A 26,963-nucleotide genomic window follows, 5' to 3' on the forward strand; every position below is an offset into this window, starting at 1 on the left:
GCCCAGAGCTAACAACTGCTGCCAATCTTACTCTTTTTTTTTTTTCCCTCCCCAAAACCCCAGTACATAGTTGTATATCCTAGTTGTAGGTCATTCTAGTTCTTCTATGTGGGATGCTGCCACAGCATGGCTTGATTAGCGGTGCAGAGATCCACGCCCAGGATCCAAACTTGTGAACCCCACTGCCAAAGCAGACCACGCAAACTTAACCACTCGGCTATGGGGTCAGTCCCCAAAACGTTTAAAATCTATAGTTCTCTCAAAATAGAAATGTGTTTTATTAAATGCCTACAAGTAACTGTTAAATAATATGTTGAACATATGAGATGAGGTTAAAAAAAAGTAGCTAACCACTTTAAGAGAATAATATTAAATTTATGAAAGTCTGTTCTTGGAAATAGCAACTAAAATAAATGGGTTGATATAATTTTCTCCTTAAAGATTAAATTTCACCAACTACACAGCCTGGGCTATCTGGTATCAGTAGAGGAGGAGTTTTGTTTGATCATCACTGAATTCTCTTTCCGAAACTTCAGGAATCAAAGAAAGCTTAGAAGGCTATACGATAGTATGATGGTAAAAGTATAGGCTTTGGGATTCAGATGAATCTGGATTCGAATCCCAACTGCTACTGACCAAGTTTGTGATAGTGATGGACCTCTCTGAGGCCAAGTACCCTCATTTATAAAATGTGACCATCATTTATCTCATAGGAAGGTGTGAGATGTAAATTGCAATTTATACATTTAGCATAGTTGATGACGATGATACTACTATTATTACTACTATGGCTATTGCTACCACTCAAGTTAACATTTATATAATGGTGCTTACTACATTTGGTATAGCTACATTTCTAATTGCTTTCATATGTAAACTTATTTAATTCTCATCATATTCCTATGAAGTAGGCAGAATTAATAACTCCATTTTACAATGAGGCAACAGAGATAGTAACTTACCAAGGTGACACAGCCAGTATGTTGCTGAACCTGGGGTCAGATGTTCAGAAAGTTTTAGTTCCCTCCCCCTCTTTAGAGATTTAGTCAAATCTTTTCATTTCAGAGATAAGCAATGTTGTGATACATGAACAAGCAGAACACTTTCAAAAGTTCCTTTAGATCAGAAGTTCTTAAACTTGGTTAAAATTCTTCCTCTTCTACTAATGTAGAGAGAGAGTCTCCTAAAATTTTACATAGCTATCTCCAAAATACAGAGAAGTAATAACAACATCTATTTTTCAAATGCCAAATACAATGCTAGGTACTATACATGCCTCACTCTGTTTCATCTTGACAAAATATCACAAGTTATTATTCCCATTTTAAAGTTGAAGAAACTTATATTCAGAGAGAATAAGTTGCAAAGCTATTACATGGCCACAGTACTTGAACTTGAGTTTAGGTGGGTCGTATTATAAATCTTATATTCAAAAATGCAATACTGTCATTCAATGAGAGGTTGCTTGGAACAGTTACTTTAAATTATTTCTAAACTTTGACAAGTAATGAATCACCTCGGTGCAGGGATGGGTTACCCTGGACCTCTTCAAATGGACACTGCAAGTCCATCTATAAGGTGTATTTTCTTCTCTTTTTTTTTTTGGAAGATTAGCCCTGAGCTAACATTCTCCACCAATCCTCCTCTGTTTTTTGCTGAGGATGATTGGCCCTGAGCTAACACCCATGTCCTTCTTTGTCTACTTTATATGTGGGATGCTGCCACAGCATGGCTTGATAAGTCGTGAGCAGGTCTGTGCTGGGGATCCAAACCAGTGAGCCCTGGGCTGCCGAAGCAGAGGGCAAGAACTTAACTGCACAACACCAGGCAGGCCCCCAGGTGTATTTTTAAGGTGTATCTACTGTACTTTTATACAGCCCCTCTAGGGACATCACAGAACTGCTACAGTGCCTTTTTAGAAATTCAGTCTCTAAAAGATCATTGCCAAAGAATGGCAATTCCTCCAGTGAGAGTCATAAGAGGAACAGGAAGGACACATTTTTTTATTTTTTGGCTCTAGAACAAAGTCTTGTTAGAAATCCTATCACCTTCACATAATATGTCCGTGAGATAAGCAGATAATACAAACACTCCCATGCATATACACACACAACTTCACCATATCAATAATTCAAAGTTGTTCAAATAACAAGAAAATAAGCTTATAAACAACAGCCACCTTTAGTAAATGTCTGTCACATATTTTCAGTAATGTCTTCTGAGAGATGGAATTTGAATGTCAAAAACTAGTCTTAAGAAATTGAAAAGAACTATCTTGATAGTACTTAAAACATGTTGCCCCAGTCTCACACGGTGCACACATTTTTCTTCCTGGCCAAAATCTGGAAAGTGCTACTCTTATTCTGTATCTGCAATCTGCCTGCTATAGTACAAGAGTAATAAAAGAAAGTTTAATTTTGGAATTGCACTTAATCTACCTCACTGCTAATCAAAGTTTCTCTGAGATCTGCCTCAGAGCATACAGACAGCAGTAGTAGTACAAAAGAAATGGCTCAGGGCCCAAATTCTTCCTTCTAGGATTTATCCCTAACTACTTAAAATAACACATGGCTGGGCCAGCCCCGGTGGCCTAGTGGTTAAGTTTGGTGTGTTCCACTTCAGTGGCCTGGGTTCACTTCCCTGGTGCAGACCTACAGCACTTGTCAGTGGCCATGCTGTGCAGTAGCTCACAGACAAACAGAGGAAGACTGGCAACAGATGTTAGCTCAGGGCAACTCTTCCTCAGCAAAACAACAAACAAACAAAAAGAACCCCACATGGCTGCTGCTAATATCTTCAAGACTTCTTCCACCTTTATTTTATTGGATATCTAGTTACATTTATTATTACTTTTCATACATGGTAAGAGAATGTTGCAGTAGGACTTAGTTTAAAAGTTAACTAAGTGAACTATGTTTAACAATATATTTTTCAACTTTAGTAAGTAATTTACTAGACTCTAATTTCATCATTTTAAAATGACAAGGCCAGACTTGGTATTGAGGCCCAAACTAGTAAACCTTGAAGACTTATGTGGAAGAGCTCCAAAATGACTGCCATTGCCACAATCTCTTCTCAGTTTGCTAGGCCACAAATCAATGTTTGAATGTTTTCCAAGATCTCTTTTTTTCCTGCCTTTTTATAATAATTCACCGTGTGCTTAACTAAAAGATAATCCAGCAGTATTAAATAATATATGTGGCATAATATTCCCTATACTCTTCTTTCCAAAAAGATTACTCCTAAAAAAAAACTTTCATAAAACTAACGATTATTGAAGGTCACTACTATTTTAACCCTCTAAAAATTAAAATTTAATGGAATAAAATGTCTGATCTAAAAACAGCTTTATTTCAGATGAGAAATGTTTACCAAAAATCAAAGTGTTTTAAATCCTAGAAGATTATTTAGCACTTCTTGGATTAAAAATCATTAAAATAAGATTTTTTAAGTACAGGGATGTACAAGTTTATAATATTCCATTATAGAAAGCCTTTAAGGAAATATCTGAAAAAGATTAACCAAACTGAGTTACAAATACTTACTTGGAAATGGGTAATAACTCATGTCTTTTGATGGCACTGTCTGATTTTGTATCACTGTCATACAACCTTTGCACATGTCTTCCAGTTCGAAGTGGAGGGCCTAACTTGTCCATCTTACTATTAAAATATATAAAGGTGTACCCATAAGGAGATTGCTACTGTCTGTTTCTTCATATAAATTTTTTTTAAAAAAGACATTATTCTGATTCATCAGAAATCTACCCCACAAGCTCTTAATTATCTGACTGCCAGGGCAAGGACTAACATCAAAAAGCATCCTCACACAGTTCACACAACGGCCGTTACTCGACATGAAAATTCGGACCCTGCAGGGCTCCCTGCCAGCTTTGACGAATCTCCAAACAAAGGCCACATTTATACCTAGCAGGGCAATGGAATCCATGGAGAAACTTCAGGTAACAACTGTTTCAAATAAAATTCATGAAACTAGAAGAGGACTGAACGTCATTACTTTAGTTACTAAGACAGATCTGATGCTTGTTCTCATGAGGCTCACAAATAATCTAACTTTTCCCCTTCCCTCAATTCATAGCTTTCTCTCTTTTCTTCTTTAATTTTATGATTTCCCCTGCATTTGCTACTGAACAATACATCACTGTTTACTTTAAAAGTACATTGTTTAAGGGATGCTTGTTTGCTCATTCATTATTCCACCTACTGACTATAAATCCTGAGCTACTATGTGTCAAGCACTGTGCTACATTCTGGGCATATAGGGGTAAAAAAGAGAGACTTGATGCTTGTTCTTATGAAGCTTAGTGTCTAAAAAGAATCTGTTCATTTTTCTAGATTATAAGAGTCTCCAAGAAGGAACACATTTCATCTATTTCTATGTTCTTCCAGTATCTTATACACAATAGGCATTTTGTTGTAATAGTTCATATTAATATTTTGTGGGTGGTGATGTTTTTACATTACATTATTTAAAACATTTTAAGATTTTTAAAAAATACTTTCATTAAATATATATTAAACATAATTCTAAAATGTCTGAGATTAAATATGATTTTTTTAATTTGTGAAAGATTATTGGAAAATTCAACTATTTGAAATTTTAATTAAAAAATCAGATTTTCCTTTGACTCATTTAAAAATTATCAAAACATTACTGTTACAAACAGTGGTTATCTTAACAAAAGGTATCTGTGGATTTGGAATAAGGAATAAAAGATCTTATTTTCTTTCTCAGAAAAAGGTTACTAAAATTTAAATTTAGAAAATTTTAAACTACTTTTTTCAAAACAGATTCCTCTAATACGTTAAGAACTACTCAAGCCTTATATATGATACAACAAAGTTCAATTTCAGAAAGGAAATGTGTAAAATCTAATAAAAATCTAAAGGTAATTGTCTAAGGGAAATATTACATATACTCCATATGAGAGGATTACCAGTATTTTCAGATTTTAAAAACCTAATTTAGCTTCCAATAACGATTTAATGTACCATATACCCATTATAAAATTTAACTCAATTGATCCATCTATCTAAGTGTGTATGTATTCATATATATATATATATATATATATATAAAAATACATGTGTAGTCATATATATGTAGAAATATATGTGTAGTCATATATATATATAAATACACACACACACATTAAGTGTTACTTAGGCTAAATGTTAGTAAATGTTACTGTTAAGCTAAAATCACTTAAATTTATGCCCTGCTATAATTTGCTACTGTTATACTATATATATATTTTATATATATGTTATTTATTATATACTAAATGCTATATATATTATATACTACAGTATACAGTATATGTATACTATACACTGTTTTATATATATTTATATATAAAATCTTGATTACATATATATTTTCAGTCTCATGCAATAAGAGCAATGTTAGGGTAATTAAATACATTTAAAAATTATTAGTTTATGAAAGAAGAATTTTCAAATATTTCAAACTTTCCCTAAACTACTCAGATCACAACGTGTAACAGACCATTCCCCATGTACCCATCTCCATATTTAAGTTACTGAACACGAACATCTCCCAGCTCAAGTCTCCTTTTCCATCAAAGCCCCTGTGCTTCATCCTCCAGTAGCACTAAAGATAAGTCAAAGCAGCAACAAGATGAAGAGAAATTTGGAAAGAAACTTAAATCTGAAAAAGTGGTGACATATTTTCCAAAGGAACTTAAAGTCTTTAACCTAAGTGATTGCTTTTGGGTTGAAGTTTCTTCTCTGTGTCTTTCTTGTCTTGCAAACTATCAGTTGAGAAGTGAATAAGATGAATATAGGACCCAGGAAGCCTATGTCTACCACATGCTTTGCCCTGACATCAGGGGCATTAGATGTTTCAAGTTACATCATCTACATCTAGTGTTACTTTGAGAATTAATCAATGTTGGGGAGAGTACAATGAGAATTCCACTTCATGTATTTTTTAATTAATCACAAACTTTGAGAAATATAATTTCAATCTGATAGTACTCCATTTTGGAACTATCAATATCAATGTCTTTTAGAGTCTATCTATGGTATTTTTCTTTTAAAGGCTCCAACTGAGTAATGACAATTATTACACACCCAAGGTCTGAAAGAAATTAAGGCAGGAATAAATAAATCCATTCAGCAGTAAAAGCAGTCTTGTTGCAGCTACGGAAAAAAAAATGAGGGTATTTTTTTAAGCCAACCAAGTACATCTACATAGCATACATTTTGCAGAATAAGCAATCTGACCACATAGCATAGAATTTTAATCACATATAATATTCAAGGATATGTCATTAAGTTGGCACCGATTTGGTCAGAGACAACACAAAAGAGTTCCTTCAATTCAACCACAGAAAAGTGTTGAATTAATAGAAGTCAAAAAACACTTTGGTTCCATGCAACACTAATCTATGGCCAAAGTTACTAGATAGCCATATGACTTAAAATATAACAGTTTATCTTCGCATATAAATAAAGAATTCTTAAAACCTCTACCTTCAAATTATAAATACCTAATTTCTATGATAATTTACTTATTCTAAAATAGGGAGTGGCAAACTTTTCCTGTAATGGGCCAGAGAGAAGTATTTTAGGCTTTGGGGGCTATTCTCTCTCTGTCACAAATACTCAACTCTGACCCGTAGCATGAAAGCACCCGTAGACAATACATGAATAATTGGGTGTGGCCATGTTCCAATGGAAACAGGTGTTGGGCAAGATTTGGCTCTCAAACCATAATTCAAAAAGATCATCTGCTCTAAAATATAAAAATTGCATCTATGAGAGGATGCCAGTATTTTAAGATTTTGAAAATCTAAATGAAAGGCAGATTTCAATGATGACTTTTTAAAATTTTACCATATATTAAAGGGTTATGATAAATAACACTACATTATCCTGTCTTCCTCCCCAAAAATATATTACTTTTTGTCAAGCTAACACATTTCTGTAGATGCTAAACTGTTCTATCTTAACCAAGACTTTTTAATTTAAAATGACTATCTGTAGTTGCATATAACTGCCATGACATGAACAGTATATCTAGAAGGAGTAATATTTTGGCAAGCTTTCAAAATATTCATAGCTGAATGAGCATTTTTAGAAATATTTGGCAATGATATCAACTTATTTCTAATTTGAAATAAACTTTACCCTAAGGAAGGGCCTTGTTTACTGTTGATACCATGTAAGTGCATTCTCTTAGGAAATAAGCCACTCAGTAAGACTATAGTAAGCATAGCAGACTGAGAGATAATAAAAAGATGACTTCTGAACTACTATTGGGGAAAAATGTACCAGGCGGTATTTCGTATCTTTATAGACCTCCAATGTCATGATGTTCCAAGGCATTCAGTTTTGAAATATGCTGTACTTCTGCTTTTGATCCTGAACTCATCAACCCTATACTGGTAATTCTGTATTTCACTTTCATGGCAAAGTTAACTTTCCTAATCCAACAGTCTCAATCATTGTTATCCACATAAGAAGCCAAACTGCAATTCTAGGTTGTTTCAGGCATTTGTAGGTCAATAATAAAAATATCACAGGACAGAAAAGGTCATGAAAGTCTACATAATCTTCCACATAAACTTAATTCACATACATCGAAAGATTGGCTTATGAGAAAAGCCTCTTTCCACTCATACAAAAATGTACTTAAAACTAGACATTTGTTTCTTACTGCTGTTAATTAAAGTATGAGAAACCAAATTCAAATTTTGCATTAAGAAATGGTCCTGACATGTATGCTGTTGCCCCAAAGTAAACTTCTGTTTTTCACGGTAACTGGACAGAAGTAAATCTCTGAAATTTGATATTTTAGCTATTGAAAACTATCAGCTGAAATGTCCATTTAAGCTGGTAATTAACCATTAAGAAAACATGATTCTCAAGGAATGACTGTGTAAACTCTGTGACACAATTCAAATGTGGCAATATTTATTTAAAAGCTCTGTTTCGTCATACTTCTAAAACCCCCTAGGATTAAAGATAATCACCTTTTAGAATAAGGGAAAAGGTATAACAGGGCACAAGTAGTCTTTGGGTGGTAAAAATGATGCAGTCTACACAAAAATTGAAATATAATGATGTACACATGAAATTTATATAATGTTATAAAACAATGTTACTGCAACAACAAGAACAAAAAAGAATAAGGGAAAATATTCCCACACGGTTTGTTTTGATTAAAAAACATCTATTAAAATCAGTTGACTCACAGGTTGTCTAGAAGTCAATTACAAAACACAAAAATTTTTCCAAGTACAAAGATAAATTTTTCTGTGGTATAACTCCAATGTATGTTAAATATTACAGATCACTGGTATGCATAATTGAAGCTGACCACAATAAAGATTATACATTACAGCTATCCAAGTCTTAATTGTATCTTATTCAATCCTGAATCATCTGTGTCAATGGAAATAATGGTTGCCATACAAACGTCAATTAATTATTCCATCATTACCAGAACCATGATTTTTGATATGCCAATAGGTTGACAAACAAGGGATTTAATTTATTAATTCATTTTTTTTCATTTATTTGCCAAAAATTGTCCCCATATGTAAGGCATTATGTAGTTACATCTGTAAGCAAGGCCAACACATAGAGCTTTACTGTCAAAGAGCTTACAATCTAGCAAGGGAAACAGAGAAACAAATCACTACCTCAATAATCCTAAAAAAGGAATGAACTCTGCTACTAAATAGACAGCCATGAATGGCTCCATTTAATACAGTAATATAATAATGTTCCGGTTAATACACTAATGTATTGGCCAGAAGCAAACACCACCACTCTTTCCAGTAGTTGGAAACACTCCCTTCACACGTAAGGATCATATATAGAACAGACAATCAGAAACTGAATAGTTATGTTTGACAGTTTAATATGAGACAACCAGAAATTTTAAATCTTCACGCATTATAAGCAGTGCATAACATAAAATTATTGAGCTCAAAATCTTTGCTTGTTAGTAAAAACATATTTTGTCCTAGGGGGTCATATAAATATTGACCAGATTTTCTGAGTTCAGTTGTCAAGGTCTAAGCAAGAGTCACAGAATGTTGTCAGCGTGCGACAGAGAAAAGAGATATACACAAAGTCAGAGAGCTACTTAGTGGCAAAAGAGGGTCTAGAAGCCTAGTTTTCTGATATTTCTACTTAAAAATATCAGCTTTTGATTCATAATCAACTGTAAACGAAACCATAAACAATATGACGCACAAGCACTATAACTTAACATGGAAGGCGATTCTCCGTGATTTGGTAAAAAAGGCTTTGTAAAGTTGAAACATATATGGCTGTGTCTGTACTTTAGTTAAAGATCTAGTGAGCTGCCTCTGTACAGAAGCAAAAAAACAAGGTCGAGTCAGTTTTTTCCCCACTGGAAGATGAGAGCCTTTTACTTTTCAACCACCTGCTCTACTGATAACCTCTCTCCTTCTTAAGGATAGTCTGTCTCTTCTTTTTGGAAGCACAACAAGGAGAAAAAACATTTAACTAAGGAGATCTTGTCAGTTGAGTTTTTTCTCTTTCTGCAGTGATAATTACACAAAATTCCTTTTAGGTCTTGTACTTTCTACATAGTCCAAATTAGGAAACAAAGGCATTACTCTCACTTGATACATACTCTTGTATATATTTCCTACATGAAAACTAAAGTGATAACCTATATCTGAAAATAACGTGTGCTCTATTTCCTAAATCAACTCGATCAGTACTTGTAAAGATATAGACATAAGCCCTCATTCTAATGGTCATGTGGCAATCCTTTAATTTTCCGATTTAACAAAATGGAAGAGAAAGTGAGTTTCCACTGGAATAGGAGGCCTTCTATTAAAATCTCTAGCACTATCAATGATTTCTCCAGATTAAAATAATTGTTCAAAGCTTAATTATGCTACTTTATTAAAAGCTGTGTATATAAAACTGTAGAAATACAGAACGTATTTTAAAAGTATTAAATAAAAAGAAAAGAATCACACACTGTTAATATTTCAGCATATTTTGTCCTTTTTGTCTACAGATATTTTTATAGTTTCTATCATAGTATACAGGGAGTTTGCATCCAACATTCCTCTTTGGTGACAGCAGGATCATCTTATTAAAATGTGTATATATTTTATGGTTGCATACTATCCCTTTGTAGATTGTTCATAATTTGCTATTCAAACAAAGCTAGACATTTTTGTGATTTTTTTTTACATTACAATAAAAACATATAGAAGAGACTAATGTTTAGAGCCAAAGAGACCCCAGTTTGTACCCTGCTTCTACTCCTGACAGCTGTGCGGCTGTGAGCAAACTACTTTTGCTTCTTTGAGCCTCTCATCCTAAGGCGTGGGGTGACTTTAAAAAAATTTTTGTAAAATATCTAGCACAGTGCCTGACACATAAAGCTTAATAAATTATGATTATTACAAAAATCATCTCTATTTCAAATAATTTCCTTAGACTAGATTCCCAGCAGTAAAATTATTCAATCAAAAATATAAACGTTTTTAAGGCTCTTGATAATGCCACCAGATTTTCTTCCAAAATGGTTGTACTAATTTAGACCCTCAAGAGCAGTGAGTGTGCTCCTGACCAGCAAGGCATTACAAGGCAAATGAACTTAGAAAGAAAGTTAAGGTTAATGAAAAAGCCAATTATCTAAACAAAATAAAACCTTAGTACCATATATATATCATTAATGAATCAATTCAGCGTAGACTTACCCTACTTGAGGGGCTGCAATCCCTTTATGGGAGGGGGATAAGGTCTGAAGTTTGTTTCCCACAGAGCTGCTAACTGAAGACACTTTACCTGAAGGCACACCTTATAATAAAAAAGGTATTAGTTTCAACGACACTCTGAAAAAGAAAAATCACAGAAAACAGAGCATCTGACAAGGAAGACAAGGGTTTAGTGGCACTAAATCTCTGTGGCAATAAATCAAAACAAGTTACCAACAAGAAAATTATTTTAAAAAAATGAAATTTCCAGGGAACAACATGTAGCATCCGTCTTTTCTAATTTCTGTATTTCTTTCTCACAATTTACAAACAAATAAAGGTACACTTCAGTAGTCAATATCTTCTTCAAACGTTTGTCTATTAAGGACAATTGTCGAGATCAGAGAGGTACAGGTAGAAATGAGGGAAAAAATACTGTGGTCAAAGAATCAAGAAAACAATTAGGTTGACTATTCTGAAGAGATGATACATTAATAACAACATCAAGGATAGACATTTAAGCTAAAAAAAGGACTATAAAATATCTAAAGTAGAAGCTGTTGAAAGTCACTTTATTTTTACCCAGAATAACTTACTTATCCCTCCACATCGTTTCCTATTTATAAATCTATTTTAATAATCCAGAATAGAACACTAACTTCATTTCCTTCTCTACCAACATTGTTTAAAGAAAAGAAGAAAAGACAAGCTATTTTACGGAGCTCATTACCTACAACAGTTTTGCCGGTGCTGCTCGGCTGCGGTAATCGTGAAGAGCCTGACAACGCAGTTCCAGGAGAACTCGACTTTTTAGGTGCAGGCGGCTTATACTAAAATAATGAAAATAAAATATCTTGTCAACACGTTTTGACTAAGGATTATAAACTAGTATTTCAAAATCTCACAGTCCCTTAAATGAGCGATCTTTTTATTAGCTACCGACTTCCCCAAATGGAGAAAGTGTAGATTAAAATACACCACCTAAAAGAGAGGTTTCCCAAAATACGTTCCCTTTCAAAACTGGCATACTAGAAAGTTGGCTCAGATGTCCCACTGCTAAAATAAACTAAGAGCAACTTCTCCCAGTTCTCAGGAAAAAAAAAAGTTTAATGGAAAAAATTTCCTCAATGTTAAGAATTTAAATGCCAAGCAAACATTAATAGAAAAAACTTAGAAACACCCAAAGATGTTCATTTGGTGGTACAGCTTTAAAGGTCAAGATTTTTACATGTTCCTGGGTGTGGTTTTATATTTCATATATATAATCCAGCCATATTTCCTAGTGATAAAAATTCATAAGATTACCTATCAGTCTGCAGAAGTTTTACATAGCTGCTTTTTGGATTTCCCCAATGTGAAGAGAAGGAGCTAACCCTGGCTTCCCTATCCTCACCAGACCATATTAGATGAATGGAATATGGCCTGAGAAAAGATAGGGTATTTCAGCTTATCTTGTTTATTTTTACTTTTTCTCTACTCTCTAGACGGATTTCATTATTAATTTTATTTTACTGTCTCTTATTTGAGCCAAATTTTGCTCAAATGCTGAATACAAAAATATGTCATGACCTGCTCCAATACAAAGAAATGAACCTGCCCAGGGTTATACCCCAACTTAACACAACAGGAATTAAGACGCATGTCACCTTAGTTACAGCCCAGTGCTTCAAATATAAGGTGATTACCGTGCTTACATGGGTACCTGAGACTCAGCCCAGTGCATTATTTAGACTGCTAAGGACTTTAGGTGAGAAACCGGTGTTAAACCTAACTATCAAAAATCGAATATTTTATAATCAATAATCAGAATGAAATCTAAGATGTACCACTACTAAAACTGTGGGTTAAACACAAATTTTAAAGTCAAACATTATAACCCTTCAAAATTCAGTATGTGATCTTTGGAAAAAAAAATCTCGATAAAAGGGGCACACTCACACACACAAATACCATGCACATTTGGCACGACAATGCCAGAAACTGAAATTTCTTAGGCAATTGGCAAATAGAAAACCTTCAATAACTGTCTGTCAATGAACAAATGATTAGAAGACTTTGGAGATGAGCCATATAAAGACAGTTTCTTTGAAAACCTAAGAGGTGTTTCTCGTTTAAAAGGACATCTGGTTAGTATCAGTCTCTCCCACTAAAATACCAATGAAGATATTAGGAAATATCTTAAAACTAACAACATGGAAAACAAGACCTAACAAAGACTTGTTAAAATATCAGAGACATGTCTACTCAAAACAGGGTCAATAAAACTGGATCAAGAAACAGGATTGGTGACCCACTCATACTGTGCTAACTACCAAAGAAGAGCACAATGACTAGCATGAAGAAGGGCACTGGGGCAGGGATCACATACTGTCTCAGGCTGGGCACAGGCAGGAAGGCCCTGGTAGCATTACACAGTGGGGGCTCAAGATTTTTATGTTCATATTTGAGACTATTATTATTAACTTAATGGCTCACAAATAGAAAAAGACACAATATTCCTTTCAAAAGGTGCTTTGTTTCTCGGCTCTGTATTAGGCCTCCTAATGTTTTACTCTATTTTATTGTCAGTTTTTCTGAGATATCCAGAACCTAGCCCAACCTTATCTATCTCCTGTATTGCCTCTTACCTTCAACAAGAACTAGTCAGGTTAGTTTCCTTACTGAACCCTCGGACTGCTCTGAATGCCTCTTGTTTAAAACATACTCTCCTGCCTCTCAGTAACTTGCTGTTCCCCCGACCTAGGTAATCTGACCGCTTCCTCACTGAGCTGCATTTTGTCTGTTCTACAATATCTACCTGAAATTCTACCAGTATTACACAGGCTTTCAGGACGACTCTTGCTGGCAACAACTTTGTGTAAATCCATTTTAATGATCAAAAGAACAAAATCACTTCATTTTTATACAGTTATAGTCAATACATATTTCTTTCATTCATTGCATAAATATTTGTTAGGTGCTTATCACTTCATGTGTTTTTATACAGATCTCATACTTAATAAGTCTCCTTAGTAAAATATTTATATTTATGAAGACTACTGAAATTGGAAAAAATTAAAGAACACGAAAGACGTTCATTTCTGATAAAATGGGAGAAGGCGCTATTTGAACCAACCCTTCAAGTAAACACTAAAAATGCTCAGGAAAGTACAAGAAATCATTTTAAAAGCACTGAATGTCAGATGAGAGAAAAAAGAACTGCCAGGCCAACACCATGTGAGACTTTAACAACGATCTGGCCATCATGTGGATTTGCTGTATGAGTTTGTATGACCAGGCTGGTCAAGCAAGGTAAAGCCGATAATTTAAAGTGCTTCCAGACTGGTCGCACTCTCAGGTATCTGAAAGAAATAATACAGATGTCCTCTGGAAGAAGGCACTTCACAAGAATAATCTTCATGAATAACTTTTTAAGGGCAACAAGCAGTAAAAGGTCAATAAGAATTATGTACATAATAATGTAAGGAACCACAAATGAGGAAAAAAAAGACAGCAAGAATATATCCATAATGGTCACATGATGCTGTAATTACTAGATACATAACATAAAACAATTATGGTGACTACATTGAAAGAAATCAAGACAACTTTGAAAATATTAACAGGGAGTTAGAAACTATAAGTAATATAGGAAATTAGAAAAATAGCCAAGTTCAAGAAATTAAAGATATTACATATGCAATGGTGGAGGAGTGAAGCAGCTGTATAACCCTCCTAGAGATGACATTTTAAAAGAGGATTAAAAAAGAGATTTTAAGAGACTGGAAACCATCTAAGAGCAGTTGTTCCAGAAAACTGGCAACTGTGTACTGTGTGTTTACTGCAGGGAAGGGGAATGGAAAGGAGGAGGGAAAGAAAGGAAGGAAAAAGAAAACAGGAAAGTATGACCCTTATTCAGCAAAAACAGTCAATAGAAACTGACTCCAAGTGGGCACAGGTGTGTCAGATTTAGCAGTTAAGAACTTCAAAACAGTTATTATAGGGGCCAGCCCAGTGGCAGACTGGTTAAGTTCACCCACTCTGCTTTGGTGGCCCAGGTTCTCCGGGTCGAATCCTGGGTATGGATCTATACACCACTCATCAAGCCATGCTGTGGCAGCATCTCAGATACAAAATGGAGGAGGACTGGCACAGATGTTAGCTCAGGGCCACTCTTCCTCAAGCAAAAAGAGAAAGACTGACTACAGATGTTAGCTCAGGGCCAATCTCCCTCACCAAAAAAAATACGAAAAAACAAAAACAAACAAAAAACAATTATAAATCTGTTCAAAAGGTAAAGGAACATATGTACAAGAATCAAAAGGAAATAGGGTAACAGTGAATGAACAGACAGGGAATCTCGACAGAGAAATTAAGGCAAAATACAAGAATTTTCTGATAACCAAAAACAGAAAATTCCTTGCCAACAGATCTGCACTATTAGAAAGCCAAAGAAACTTCTCCAGGCTGAAGGGAAATGACAAAATATGGCAGCTCAAATTTAGAAGAAGGAATAAAGAGGTCTGGAAATGATAATATGTGAGCGAATATAAAGTATATGCATAAATATGTGTGCATATATGTATAAATATGTTTATATATTTATTTTCTTCTCCTAATTTATTTAAAGGGCAGATGACTTTTAAAGCAATAAGTATATGTTATATAACAATAACCATCAAGAGTAGTGATAGGTTTATAATATCTATGGAGTTTTTATATATATATATAATAGCTCTAAAATTGGTGCGAGGTATATGGACATATCCAAAGATAGCGCTAAGTTAAAGATGCATTTTGTTATTTGTAGAGTAACCATTTAAAAAAATTAAAAATGTATAGCTAGAAAGCCAATAGAGAAAATAAAACATCTTTTACTAAGACAAAAGAGGCAAGAAAGAAAGAAGTAACAAAACTTCTTTCTTTAAAGTAACAAAAGAAGTAACTTGAAAGAAGTAACAAAAAAAAAGACAAAAATAGAAAACAGCAACATGACAGACCTAAATACAACCATATCAATAATTATATCAAATATAAATGTCTAAAAACTTCAACAGGTTGAGGTTACAATATCGGATTTAAAAAAAGGAACAATTATATGCTGTCTATATAAGATGAAAAACACAAATTTAAGTTACAAAAAGGAAATTAACAGAATTAAGCTGAAATGGCTACATATTATCAGATGACACACACTTCAACACAAGGAATCCTGCAATAGACAAAACAGGACACTCCAGAATGATAAAAGGGTCAATAAATGGGGAAGATACACCAAATTATAAATGTAAATACAATTAAGAAGAGAAATTCAAAGTACCTGAAGCAAAAGCTGGCAAAATTGATGACAGCAGAAAAAGTCACAATCACAGCTGATGATTTTAACACATTTCCCTCAGTAATTGATGGAACATCTAAACCAAAAGGCAGTAAGAACATGGAAGATCCGGGTGACACTACCAGCCCCCTTAACCTAATCGACATTTATAAATCTTTATACCCTACAACTGCAGAAGACACTTTTTTTTTCACATGCCACGGAGCATTCACAAAAAAATACCATGTTAGGCAATAACACAAATCTCAGTAAGTTGGAAATCTTACCAAGTATGTTCTCATACAACAGAATTAAGTTAAAAATAAACAATTAAATATCTAGAGAAGCGCCAAATAACCAGAAGTAAATGACTCACTTTTGAATAAACTATGAGCAAAAGAAGAAGTCACAAATTAGAAAATATTTTGAACTGAACAATAAAAACAAAATCCACATATTAAGATTTTTGAGATGCAGCTGGAGCAATGAAATCAAAAGCAGTTTCTTTGACAAGATGTAATTAAATTGATAAAACTCTAGCTAGAATGATCAAGGGAAAAAAGAAAAACATCAGAGAGAAAAGAAGAAAATCTATCTGATTTTAAGACTTAGAAGCTACAATATTTAGTATGGCAATAATGTTCGCACAATGACAAAACCACCCAGTGATGCATTCTTCAGAACGTATCCCTGTTGTTAAGCAACACATGACTGTACTGTATCACTATTTTGATCAGAGCAGGGTCAACAAGTGGGTTCTAATCAGGCCAGATTATAGTTGTTAAATATGACAAGGACGCATTTAAGCATCTTTAGGAAAAAGATTCTATTTAGTTTACTAATATAAACCCAGTACCTGACACACTGTCTGGTTCAAAGAGTGTACTCAATAAAAATTTCTTGAATGAACAGAAATGAGAAAATATGAGGTTACACTGAAATGAATATATATGACTGGGTATGGAAGCAGAAGTGATACAATTTAAGGTGGAAACTATCAACTACTTGGATTTACATTTACCAATCATGCGGCACCATGTTGCTGGAATATACACCTTCTACTCTATTTCCTTTGCTCTACTGACTATTTTTTTCTTAAAACAAAAAAAAAAATCATATTAGTGTTCTTAACTATTTAAAAGATGTACATTATTTGACATCTGTTCTGGACATTCTTCAAAATGAGTTTTCTTCTTTGTTCTTTCCCCACGATGATGATGATGACAATGATATGTTCCCTTTCCAATTATATTACCAAAAATTCAATAAGAGGATTCTCTCAAGGAAGCCTCAATTATAACAGTCTTTTAACCCAGCATTTTATTCATAAGTAACAAGAGAAATGGATTTGATTATTTACTGCCTGCTAGATTTACAGTATTAAAACAACTGTTTACAAATGAAAGCTTTGTGAACAATGAAATTTGCTTAAAAGTACGACATTATCAAAGTTTTTGTGTAACAATATGCTTAAAGAAAAACCATAGTACTATAAAAATTAATTTTATACAACAAATTCCTTATATGGTTTATGGTCATCTAAGGGCTTTCACATACATTACTTCACTTGCTTCTCACAATGATCGTGTAGATTACCACTTCACAGATGAAGAAACAAAGCCTTCCATACATGAAACGTTATTTCCCTAAAAATTCAAGAGCAGTGGTTCGGATCTGACCCCAGGCTTTCATTCACTCTGTGTATTACTCATATATAGCACGGTCACATTCAGCACTTACATGATCTTCAAATGTCGATTTTTATTGCCATTTTCTCACTCTTCTAACCTCTCTAGTTTCCTCTGACTCTGCTTCACCTATTTTTAACTTATTTTCTTACTTTTTTCCTAATACCTCTTTAAAACTGTTTATTTTCAACTCTCTACCAAGTCCATTTCAATTAACTAATTAAACTACTTGTTCTCAATTAGCCATTCAAATTTTTTACTAAATCCCTAACAGTAAATATAAATTTTAGCAGGTGAGAGAACTGTAGTTAAATGTTCTGTAAAGCATCAAGACAAAATTGTGAACTAGAGTCATTTTCTCATTTGTTTGTAAAAAGGATTAAATTGAGCATTTCACCTGTGTCCGGGAAGTTGCTTTTCCTTTGGTATCAGTAGAAAATTTGCCTTTATTGCTAATACGTGCTGCCTGTTCCTTACAGAAATTTATATGCCTATCAGCTGCATTTTCATTAAATCTTCTCTGGCAATATGGGCACTGAATATAATCTAAGGCAGAAAAAAGAAACAGATTAACAACACTTGAAAAGCGACATAAAGATTTATAAGCTTTTATGAATGGTGATTCAAGATGTTTAACATAAATAATAACATTTAATAAGCAAAAACTCTCATCTCCTTATAACCACTCAACCTGACTTAGGTAAACTTAGTAAGGACGTTTAAGAAAAAGTTTGCTAGTATATGATAAATTCCAATTTTCTACCAGCTTAGAATCAAATTTGAGGAAAAAAGAACAAAAAGATAAATCCTCAGTACAAAACAATTAGTAGAGGGAAAAATGTTACTTCTTTTTTGCCTCTATAATACCATATGTTTCATCATATATACATATTTTTATACAGTACACCAGTCAAATAGTAACAATATAATACATTGAAACTACATTTTAAAATTTGGCCTCATCTGTTAAAATCTTTTATTTTAATTAGAGGAAAACTGTCAAGGAATAGCTTAATTGACTTTAAACTGTTTTATTTTGTCTTAGAGGTCCCAACAGATGGAAGAAGTGATAAAAATATACCTCATTAACATAATTAATTCAAATTTAAGAAACAGCAAATGTTTCCAAGATAAAATATTCTTCCAAAATGCAATGTATACTGTAAATAAAATTTCTTTCAAAATGAAATCTCAAAATTATCCCAGACAGAACCAAATTTTGTAGCATTGTAAGAGTTCTCAATTTTATGAGACACTGATAAGCCATAAATACAAAAAATTTTGGATTGTCAAAAAATATGTCAATTTATTTCAACAGGTTTACTTTACAAAGAGTGTGTCCTTTAGAATTTACATTCATCTGAAGCTCAGAAATTTGTCCTTACTATCGAAGCAGGCCTAAAATCTCTAATAACAAAGAAGTTGTTTTGTCAGCACTAAGAGATTAAAACATTTCTAAAGTCCAAATTATCCTTGAGAACTGGCACTCTCTAACATATGCAAACATGAGAAATACAGCTATGTTGAATAAAATGTAATATACAAATACCTCCAAAGCAGAAAGAAAATTCAACCTCACAGGGAAAATTAAGGTAGAAGAAGAAGAAACCTAAACCTACTTGAAACATTCACAAACACTCACAGCGTTAAAGTTAATTACTAATACTCTACAACAGGGGTTGGCAAACTAGGGCCCGTGGGCCAAATCTAGCCTGCCTACTGTCTGTTTTTATAAATAAAGTTTTATTGGAACACAGCCATGCCCACTCATTTACACATTGTCTGAGGCTGATTTCTTGCAATAGTGGTAGACTCACGTAGTTGCATCTCATGGCCTGCAAAGCATAAGATATTTACTATCTGGACCTTTATAGAAAGTTTGCCAACCTCTCCTCTACAACAGCTAACTTATGTTAAAATAACTACCTCTTTAGACTACTCTAATAACCAACGTCAAAGTGTCAACTGTGCTATTTTAAATCTTCCACTATCTCAATATCTCAAATAAGGTTGACAGTATCTTGCCTTGCTTTTGGTAAACTGAAGTAATTTTTACCCATTCAATGAAGAAAATATAATAATACTTAAATTTAGGTATATCAGTCTATATGGTAGTTTCCCCACATGAATTGCACATTTTAGAAGCAATATTATGCTATCTTTTTCCTTCCCAGATGACAAGATACCAAAGAACGAGGTAACATAACTATGTGAATCTTACTGAATGACTACATTTCAATCCACAGTAAGCATGATTAAAATATTTCCTGGAATATTAACATTTAATAGTTACTACAATAATTTGAAAAATGTTATTATAATGCTTTATGTTTAAATAAAAGTATTAAGATAAAAAGATAATGATTTCTATGTTCAACACTGATGTGTCTTTATAAGCCTCAATGCCTGGTTATCATTATTTTACAGCAAAGCTTTTAAAGATTATGCCTCATCAGGTTCCACTATGATAAATTAAGTTTAAAAACAACTTGATATTTATAAAAATTCTATCATTATCTTCTCCCCACATGAACACTTCCATCAACGACGCCCCATATACCAGGATCATAAGAAGGCGGAGGAGGAGGAGGAAGCTTGCCACCCTCTTTAAGAGCCTGATCAAGGCCTTTAGCAGCTCTTATGGTGGCAATGAACTCTTCATGTTTTCTTCTCCAATTAGATGGTTTCTTTGGTGGTTCAGGCTATAAATAAAGAAAAACCAGTTTCAAAACATTTTTTAGATAAATTGAAATAAAACTTGACAAAATGCCGTATTATTTTAAATGTCCTCTTATCAGGAATCCTTAAATGATGTCCTTTCTAAATCTCTAAGTTTAAAAAGAAACTTTATGCAACTATATTACATGCAATTTTTAAAATGTAATTCTAATTGTAACAGACATTGCTAAATTGACTTTAGTAAGTATTACATCCATTTAAGCTCCCACTAAGAGTGTATTTCTCTGTTTTCCCGTAATTTCTCCAACGGAATATGCTACCAAATTTCTGGGTTTAGACAAGTGAAAAATAGTTCTCTCTCTCTAGTTTCAACTGGCATTTCTCTTACAATGAACGAGATTGAGCATCTTTTCATATCATTAAGAATCATTTGTATTGCCTTTTCTGTGAACTGTTTATATGCCTGGTCATCTTATATGTTGTTATTGGTGTTTTTATTTTTTTTTTTTAACAATTTGTACTAACTATTCAGAGACTAGCCCTAACCCTCCCCAACAATACATCTGTCCTGTGACCTTGTCTAAGGGTCTTCTGATACACATTGCAGAATTATTTTTAAAATGTAGTTTAATTTACAGATCTTTTCTTTATGGTCTCTGGATTTGCAGCCAAACCTAGTAAGGCCCAACCTCACATCAAGGCAAAATGGAAATGTTCCATGTTTCCACCTAGCACTTTCATGGTTTCATTTTTAAAATTTTAAGTCTGTCACTCACTTGGAATTTATCCTGATATCTGGTGTGACATATGGGTTCAACTTTACTTTTTGTTTTTTAATATAGTTATGCAGCTGACTCACCATCCTTTATTGACTTTTCTCCCCAGTGAACTGAGACAGCACCTTTATCATATTATATTCTCTTTTGTACGGGGGCTTATTTCTGAACTTTCTCTTCTGTTCCATTGTTTTGATGATCCTTGTGTCAGTACTAGTGTTTTAAATATTAAGACATAATATTTTTATATCTGATAGAGTAACCAACTTTATTTTGCTACTCTCTCAATATTTTCTGGTTATTCTTGTATGTATATTTTTCCATATTAACTTTAGAATCAGCTTGTCCAATTTTTTTAAAATACTATAGTAAATGGAAAAATTAAACATTACATTCATAAACAACCTAAGGAACATAAAATCTTTATTATGCTGAGTCTATCTATCCAAGAACATATATTTCCATTTGAAGAAGCATTTGTTTGTGTCTTTCAGCAGTTTTTTAAAATATTCTTTGTGGAAGACTTGTCCCTTTATAAGGTTTATTCCTGAATATTTTATATTTTGTGATGTTCTTTTATAAAGAGTCTTTTCTTCATTTTTACGTTTCAAGAGGTTGTTTGAAATATGAAACCTGGTAATTTCTGTATATTACTATTATACATAATTACTTCACTGACTTCTCTTTTTGTTTGTAGTAATTTAACAGCTAATTCTCTTGGGTTTTCCAGGTATATCATGTCCCAATAGTGACAGTTTTACCTCCTCTTTTCCAGTCCCTACGCATCTAATTTCTTATTATTACCTAACTCTATCGGCTAGCACTTACTACATTAGTTGGAGCGTACTCTTGTTCCTGACTTTAACGGAACGACCTCTAAATCTTTTTCCACCAACCATGATGCTGGCTCGTGTGCTACAAGAGATTTATTTTGCCATACTGCTGAAATATCCAACTATTCCTATTATGACTTTTTGTTTTTTTGAGGAAGATTGGCCCTGAGCTAACATCTGCCACCAATCCTCCTCTTTTTGCTCAGGAAGATTAGCCCTGAGACAACATCTGTGCCCATCTTCCTCCAGTTTCTATGTGGGACGCTGCCACAGCACGAAGCATGACTTAACAAGTGGTGCTTAGCTCCACTCCCGGGACCCGAACGGCAAACCCTGAGATGCTGAAGTGGAGTGCGTGAACTTAACCACTATGCCACTGGGCCAGTCCCATAACTTTATTTTTTAAATCAAGAATATATGTTGAATCAAAGTCAAAAGGTGATTCTTTAAAAACATTAATAAGGCAAGACTAATTATGAAAAAAAGAGAAAACATAAATTACTAAGGAATAGAAAATAGTACACAATGAGAAATTATAAAGAATCTTTAATGCTAATAAACTTGACAATGAAGAGTAAATGGACAACATCCTTGACAAACACCAAAAAACAGATACCAGAAAAAAAAGAAAATCATAACAGTCTTATATTTATTTTAAAAAATGAATCTATTATTTAAAAACATACATAGAAAACTCCTGGCCTGGATGCCCTTACTGTTGAATTCTTGCAGACATTTAAGGAAGAAATAACATCAATCTTTTACAAACTCTTTCAAAAAACAGAAAACAAGAGAGTAACTTTCCACCTAGTTTTATGAGAGCAACAAAACTTCGATAGAGAACAATTACAGACCCACCTTTCTCATGAAGACAGATGAAAAGATCTTATATAAATGTAAGCAAATTTAGGTGTTTGAGATCACTGATTCCTTCAAGTTTCTTATTTTATACTGAAACGTCTGATCACAACAGTCATCTGCTCCACAATGATCATTACTCACCTACTGCTAAGTTTTGCTGCTCCGTTCAACCTTTTTTCTCATGGTTCCTTGTATCAATGATCAGCGAAACATTTTTTACTACTTGCTATTTGAAGAGTTAGGTGTGCCTGGTACAACTATTACAAGAGGTTTTAGGGAGAAGGAGAGGCCCAGGGTAGCCTTCTAGGCTCCATAAACCAACAGCCTTCTTATCTGTTGCACAAGAGACAGAGGTAAAGGCCTCTCTGGGGCCAGGCCCCTGGCTGAGTGGTTAAGTTCGTGCGCTCCAGCTTCGGTGGCCCAGGGTTTTGCCAGTTTGGATCCTGGGCGCAGACATGGCACCCCTCATCAGGCCATGATGAGGCGGTGTCCCACAGCACAACTAGAAGGAACCACAACTAGTATATTCAACTATGTAGTGGGGGGCTTTGAGGAGAAGAATAAAAAAAGATTGGCAAGAGACGTTAGCTCAGATGCCGATCTCTTTAAAAAAAAAAACAAAGCCTCTCTGTGTGATTACATAGACCTACCTCTTCTGCTTCTCTAAAATACCATCATCCAAGAGTGACTGCTGCCAGCCGTGCTTCCCTCCGTTCCCACACTGACCACTTCAAAAATAGGCCACAGTTCTTTAGAGTAGGCCCCTCGCCTTCAGAAAGGGTATTTCATTTTCACCAGTGCTTTCCGAGAGCCTCTGCCACTGGGCCTCCTCAACTCTGTGCCTCTTCTCCCCACTTCTCTCCTGGCTTTTGTCCCATTTCAGCCAGGCTCATCCCAGTTCCCCGCTATCTAAGTTCCTGCAGCTCATCCCAGTTCCTGCCTTGGTGGGAGTAAACAAGGGACATATACTTCCTGATAACACTCCTCACCTTTAAGGAGTCACCTTGAAGGTGGCAGATTCCCAGATTCTGGGCCATGGGCTCCCCAGCAACTTCCTGCCCGTCTTCTATGAGTGGCTGCTCCCGGATCTCAGTTGCTTTGGGCAGTCCTTACATATATTTTGTAGTCTGTGGATTATGCCTGCCTTTCGTTTCTCCAAAAACAGAGTTTTTATTTACTTTGCTCCACTCTGCTTATGATTTTTTGTAGGATTTCCTTGATACAGGTAAAGATATTGAGACCTACACCATGATCTTCCAATATACTGCTTCTTAAACTTTAATGTGCATATGACTCACCCAAGGATTTCCTTAAAATGAAGATTCTACTTCAGTATGTCTGGGTGGAACCTGAGATTCTGCATTTCTAACATGTTCGCAAATATTGCTTATACTACTGCTCCACGGATCATACTTTAAGCAACAAGAAAATAAACTACTAAGGTAAAGCAATGGTTTTCACTTTGCTTTTTTCTGAAGATTAATTTTTTAAGTGTACAAACCTTCTCCCTTACAAAAGAAATAGGATAACTAACATTTATTGAGAGACTGCCATGGATAAGGCTACGTAATAATCCCTACAATCATCCCACAAGCTCAATGCCACCACTACATCACCATTTCACACTTCAGCAGAAGTAGAGATGAAGTAAATGGCCCAACACAACAGGGTAAGCAGCAGAGCCAGGGTTGAATCCGGACAGCCTGACTCCTGCGCCAGGTTTCGCACCCACTGTGTTATACTGCCTCTGAGCATTTCATTCGTTTATCTATCCAAGCTAATTAAAGCTAATACAATCATATATCTGGCAGCTTACTAAGAAAACTTCAAATAACAGTTTATGTACCTTACTCAAACTTCACCATCCTTCCTTTAAATATTCATAGACTGAAAAATAAAGATGAATATCTGACTTTTCTATTATCAAATGATTTTATTAGTAAGATTAATTCCCCCATAGGAAAATGTTTTCTTGTGTCACTAGGAGAAGTTATCACCAGTGAAAGGTGGGTTTTTTCCAAAAATCTATTCAATCAGCTACTCAGGTTTTGAATATTTCAGTGAAATGGCTCTGTAAAACTATGTCAGACAAAGTATTTAAGTGATTTATTCTTAGCAATAGAACAGATCATGGTTGGTACTAATGAGGGATTATCACAGACATTATCATATTCGTTGCTTTGGTCCCAAGAAATAAAATAAGCTGACAATGACCATATGTAGACAATTGAGCAACTGATAAAACTCTTCCCCAGAAAGCATAAGATCACAAATATTGACAACCCATCAATCAAGATAATCAATATTTATTATGCTAAGATGTCTGTAAATACCAGCTTGACTTTTTTTTTTTTTTAAGATTTTATTTTTTTCCTTTTGCCTCCCCAAAGCCCCGTGGTACATAGTTGTGCATTTTTAGTTGTGAGTCCTTCTAGTTGTGGCATATGGGACACCGCCTCAGCATGGCCTGATGAGTGGTGCCATGTCAGTGTCCAGGATTCGAACCAGCGAAACCCTGGGCCACCGAAGCGGAGCGCATGAACTTAACCACTCAGCCACGGGGCCGGCCCCTCCAGCTTGACTTTTGTATATAGTGATTACACTAATGGTGAGAGAGACACAAACTCTTATCTGAAGTAATTAACAATGACTTTAGAAGAACATATGAGGATTTTTAAATTATTTCCAGCCTACAGCTAAGCAACTGGCTCTCTACTGCTACAAAAACCTCAGAGTAATAGTTGGCGTTTGAGACAGTAGTTTGGTCTCTCCTTTGCAGAAGTTTGAAATAAACAAGTTTCTGATCATTTCTAAACTGAGAACTTGATTCAGAATTCTGCTTATTTTTCACTCGTAGTATAACAGATAATTATAATTTTTTCAATATATATTGCAGCAAGGTTCACACTATTCAAAAGGTCATATAATTACCCTAGGTTTAAGAGGTTTTACTGTTGGAATATCAGTTCCTTCTGCTCTTTGTCTGCTTGAATCAAAAGTCTTCCGTTTTTTAGTGGCAGTTTTCTGGCAAATGGGTCCATGTTTTTTCTGTTAAGGTGAAGAAAAACGATGTGTCATTCTCTTTTCTATAGAAGACTAAAACGTTACTTAAATTGCCATTTGAGACCAGTTTAAAAATCTGAAGATGAAATAAATAATAATAATACATAAATAAGACATACCTTGCTTTACTAAAATCATTATAAAGTATATATAATATGTGATATAAGTCATCTTTCTCACGAGAAAGTACAGATAAATACTCTTCCAAAATTTTATTAAGAGATATTTAATACTCTCCTAGTTTTCACACTGCTAAGATAAGGAAAATAATGTAACCAAGTCAAAGCTGTTTGAGTGGGGAAAAAAGTTATCTTCATCACTAAATACCTGAAAACAGACAATAGAAAAATAATGTAAATGGAGAAGAATGCATTAGTGTTAAAATTACAGAAGTTCACACAATAGTTTGGGTTACTAAAGTTAACAGGATAGCAGTACGTTAACATAAAACAATGAGACAAAGAGGTCAGATTTGTGTCTTTCCTCCACAATCACCCCTTTCCTCTCTTCTGTAATTCAAGCTTTCTACCTTTCTTTACCAAGGATTTTTCTTGAGCTACCTAGTGTTCCACTCCTATAGCTTCTTTAATATGACTGCCAACTCATTCATTCAATCATTCATTTATTCAGTTTAAGGACACTACAATGGAAGCTCTCCTAATGGACCTCCAATTAATCTACTGGCTAAGTAATCATTCTCCCTCCCCTAAATAAAATGTGTTCACTGATGACATCATGCACTAAATGCACTTTTTTTCTTTTGTATTTTGATAAACACTCAACAGGGTGAAACTGTTAAAGTTTATCTGAGAACAGAGGAAACCTCAGAACTAGCTGGGCCGGCATCCCGCAGCCTCTCATACTTTCAACACACGATTAGTAATTAATTGTTTTAAACACACTTTCAGTTTTCATTTCGACAAACAAGCACTGTAATTATAGCCATTAGAATAAAATCTCTTAAGTATTAAAAAAATAATGAAAGTGTGGCTAGCAGGAGACTTTCCAGTAGACCCACGTACATCT

The 26,963-nt window shown here is 34.3% G+C and overlaps 1 protein-coding gene across 2 annotated transcripts in view; it reads right to left on the reverse strand.

Annotated features, from left to right (window-relative positions):
* ZC2HC1A (zinc finger C2HC-type containing 1A) overlaps positions 1–26,963 on the reverse strand; it is a 47,928-nt gene that overhangs the window by 11,424 nt on the left and 9,541 nt on the right. The window contains exons 3-8 of one of the 2 annotated variants that reach the window (XM_070630400.1): positions 25,806–25,922; positions 20,286–20,427; positions 18,123–18,271; positions 11,472–11,571; positions 10,745–10,844; positions 3,546–3,662 (exon numbers count right to left, since the gene is read on the reverse strand). In XM_070630400.1, the coding sequence (XP_070486501.1) occupies positions 3,546–3,662; positions 10,745–10,844; positions 11,472–11,571; positions 18,123–18,271; positions 20,286–20,427; positions 25,806–25,922 (725 nt within the window). The remainder of the gene's footprint in view (positions 1–3,545; positions 3,663–10,744; positions 10,845–11,471; positions 11,572–18,122; positions 18,272–20,285; positions 20,428–25,805; positions 25,923–26,963) is intronic. The other variant, XM_070630398.1, reaches the window with a different exon arrangement.

The sequence above is a fragment of the Equus przewalskii genome, chromosome 8 (assembly GCF_037783145.1).
Source record: "Equus przewalskii isolate Varuska chromosome 8, EquPr2, whole genome shotgun sequence".
NCBI lineage: Eukaryota > Metazoa > Chordata > Mammalia > Perissodactyla > Equidae > Equus > Equus przewalskii.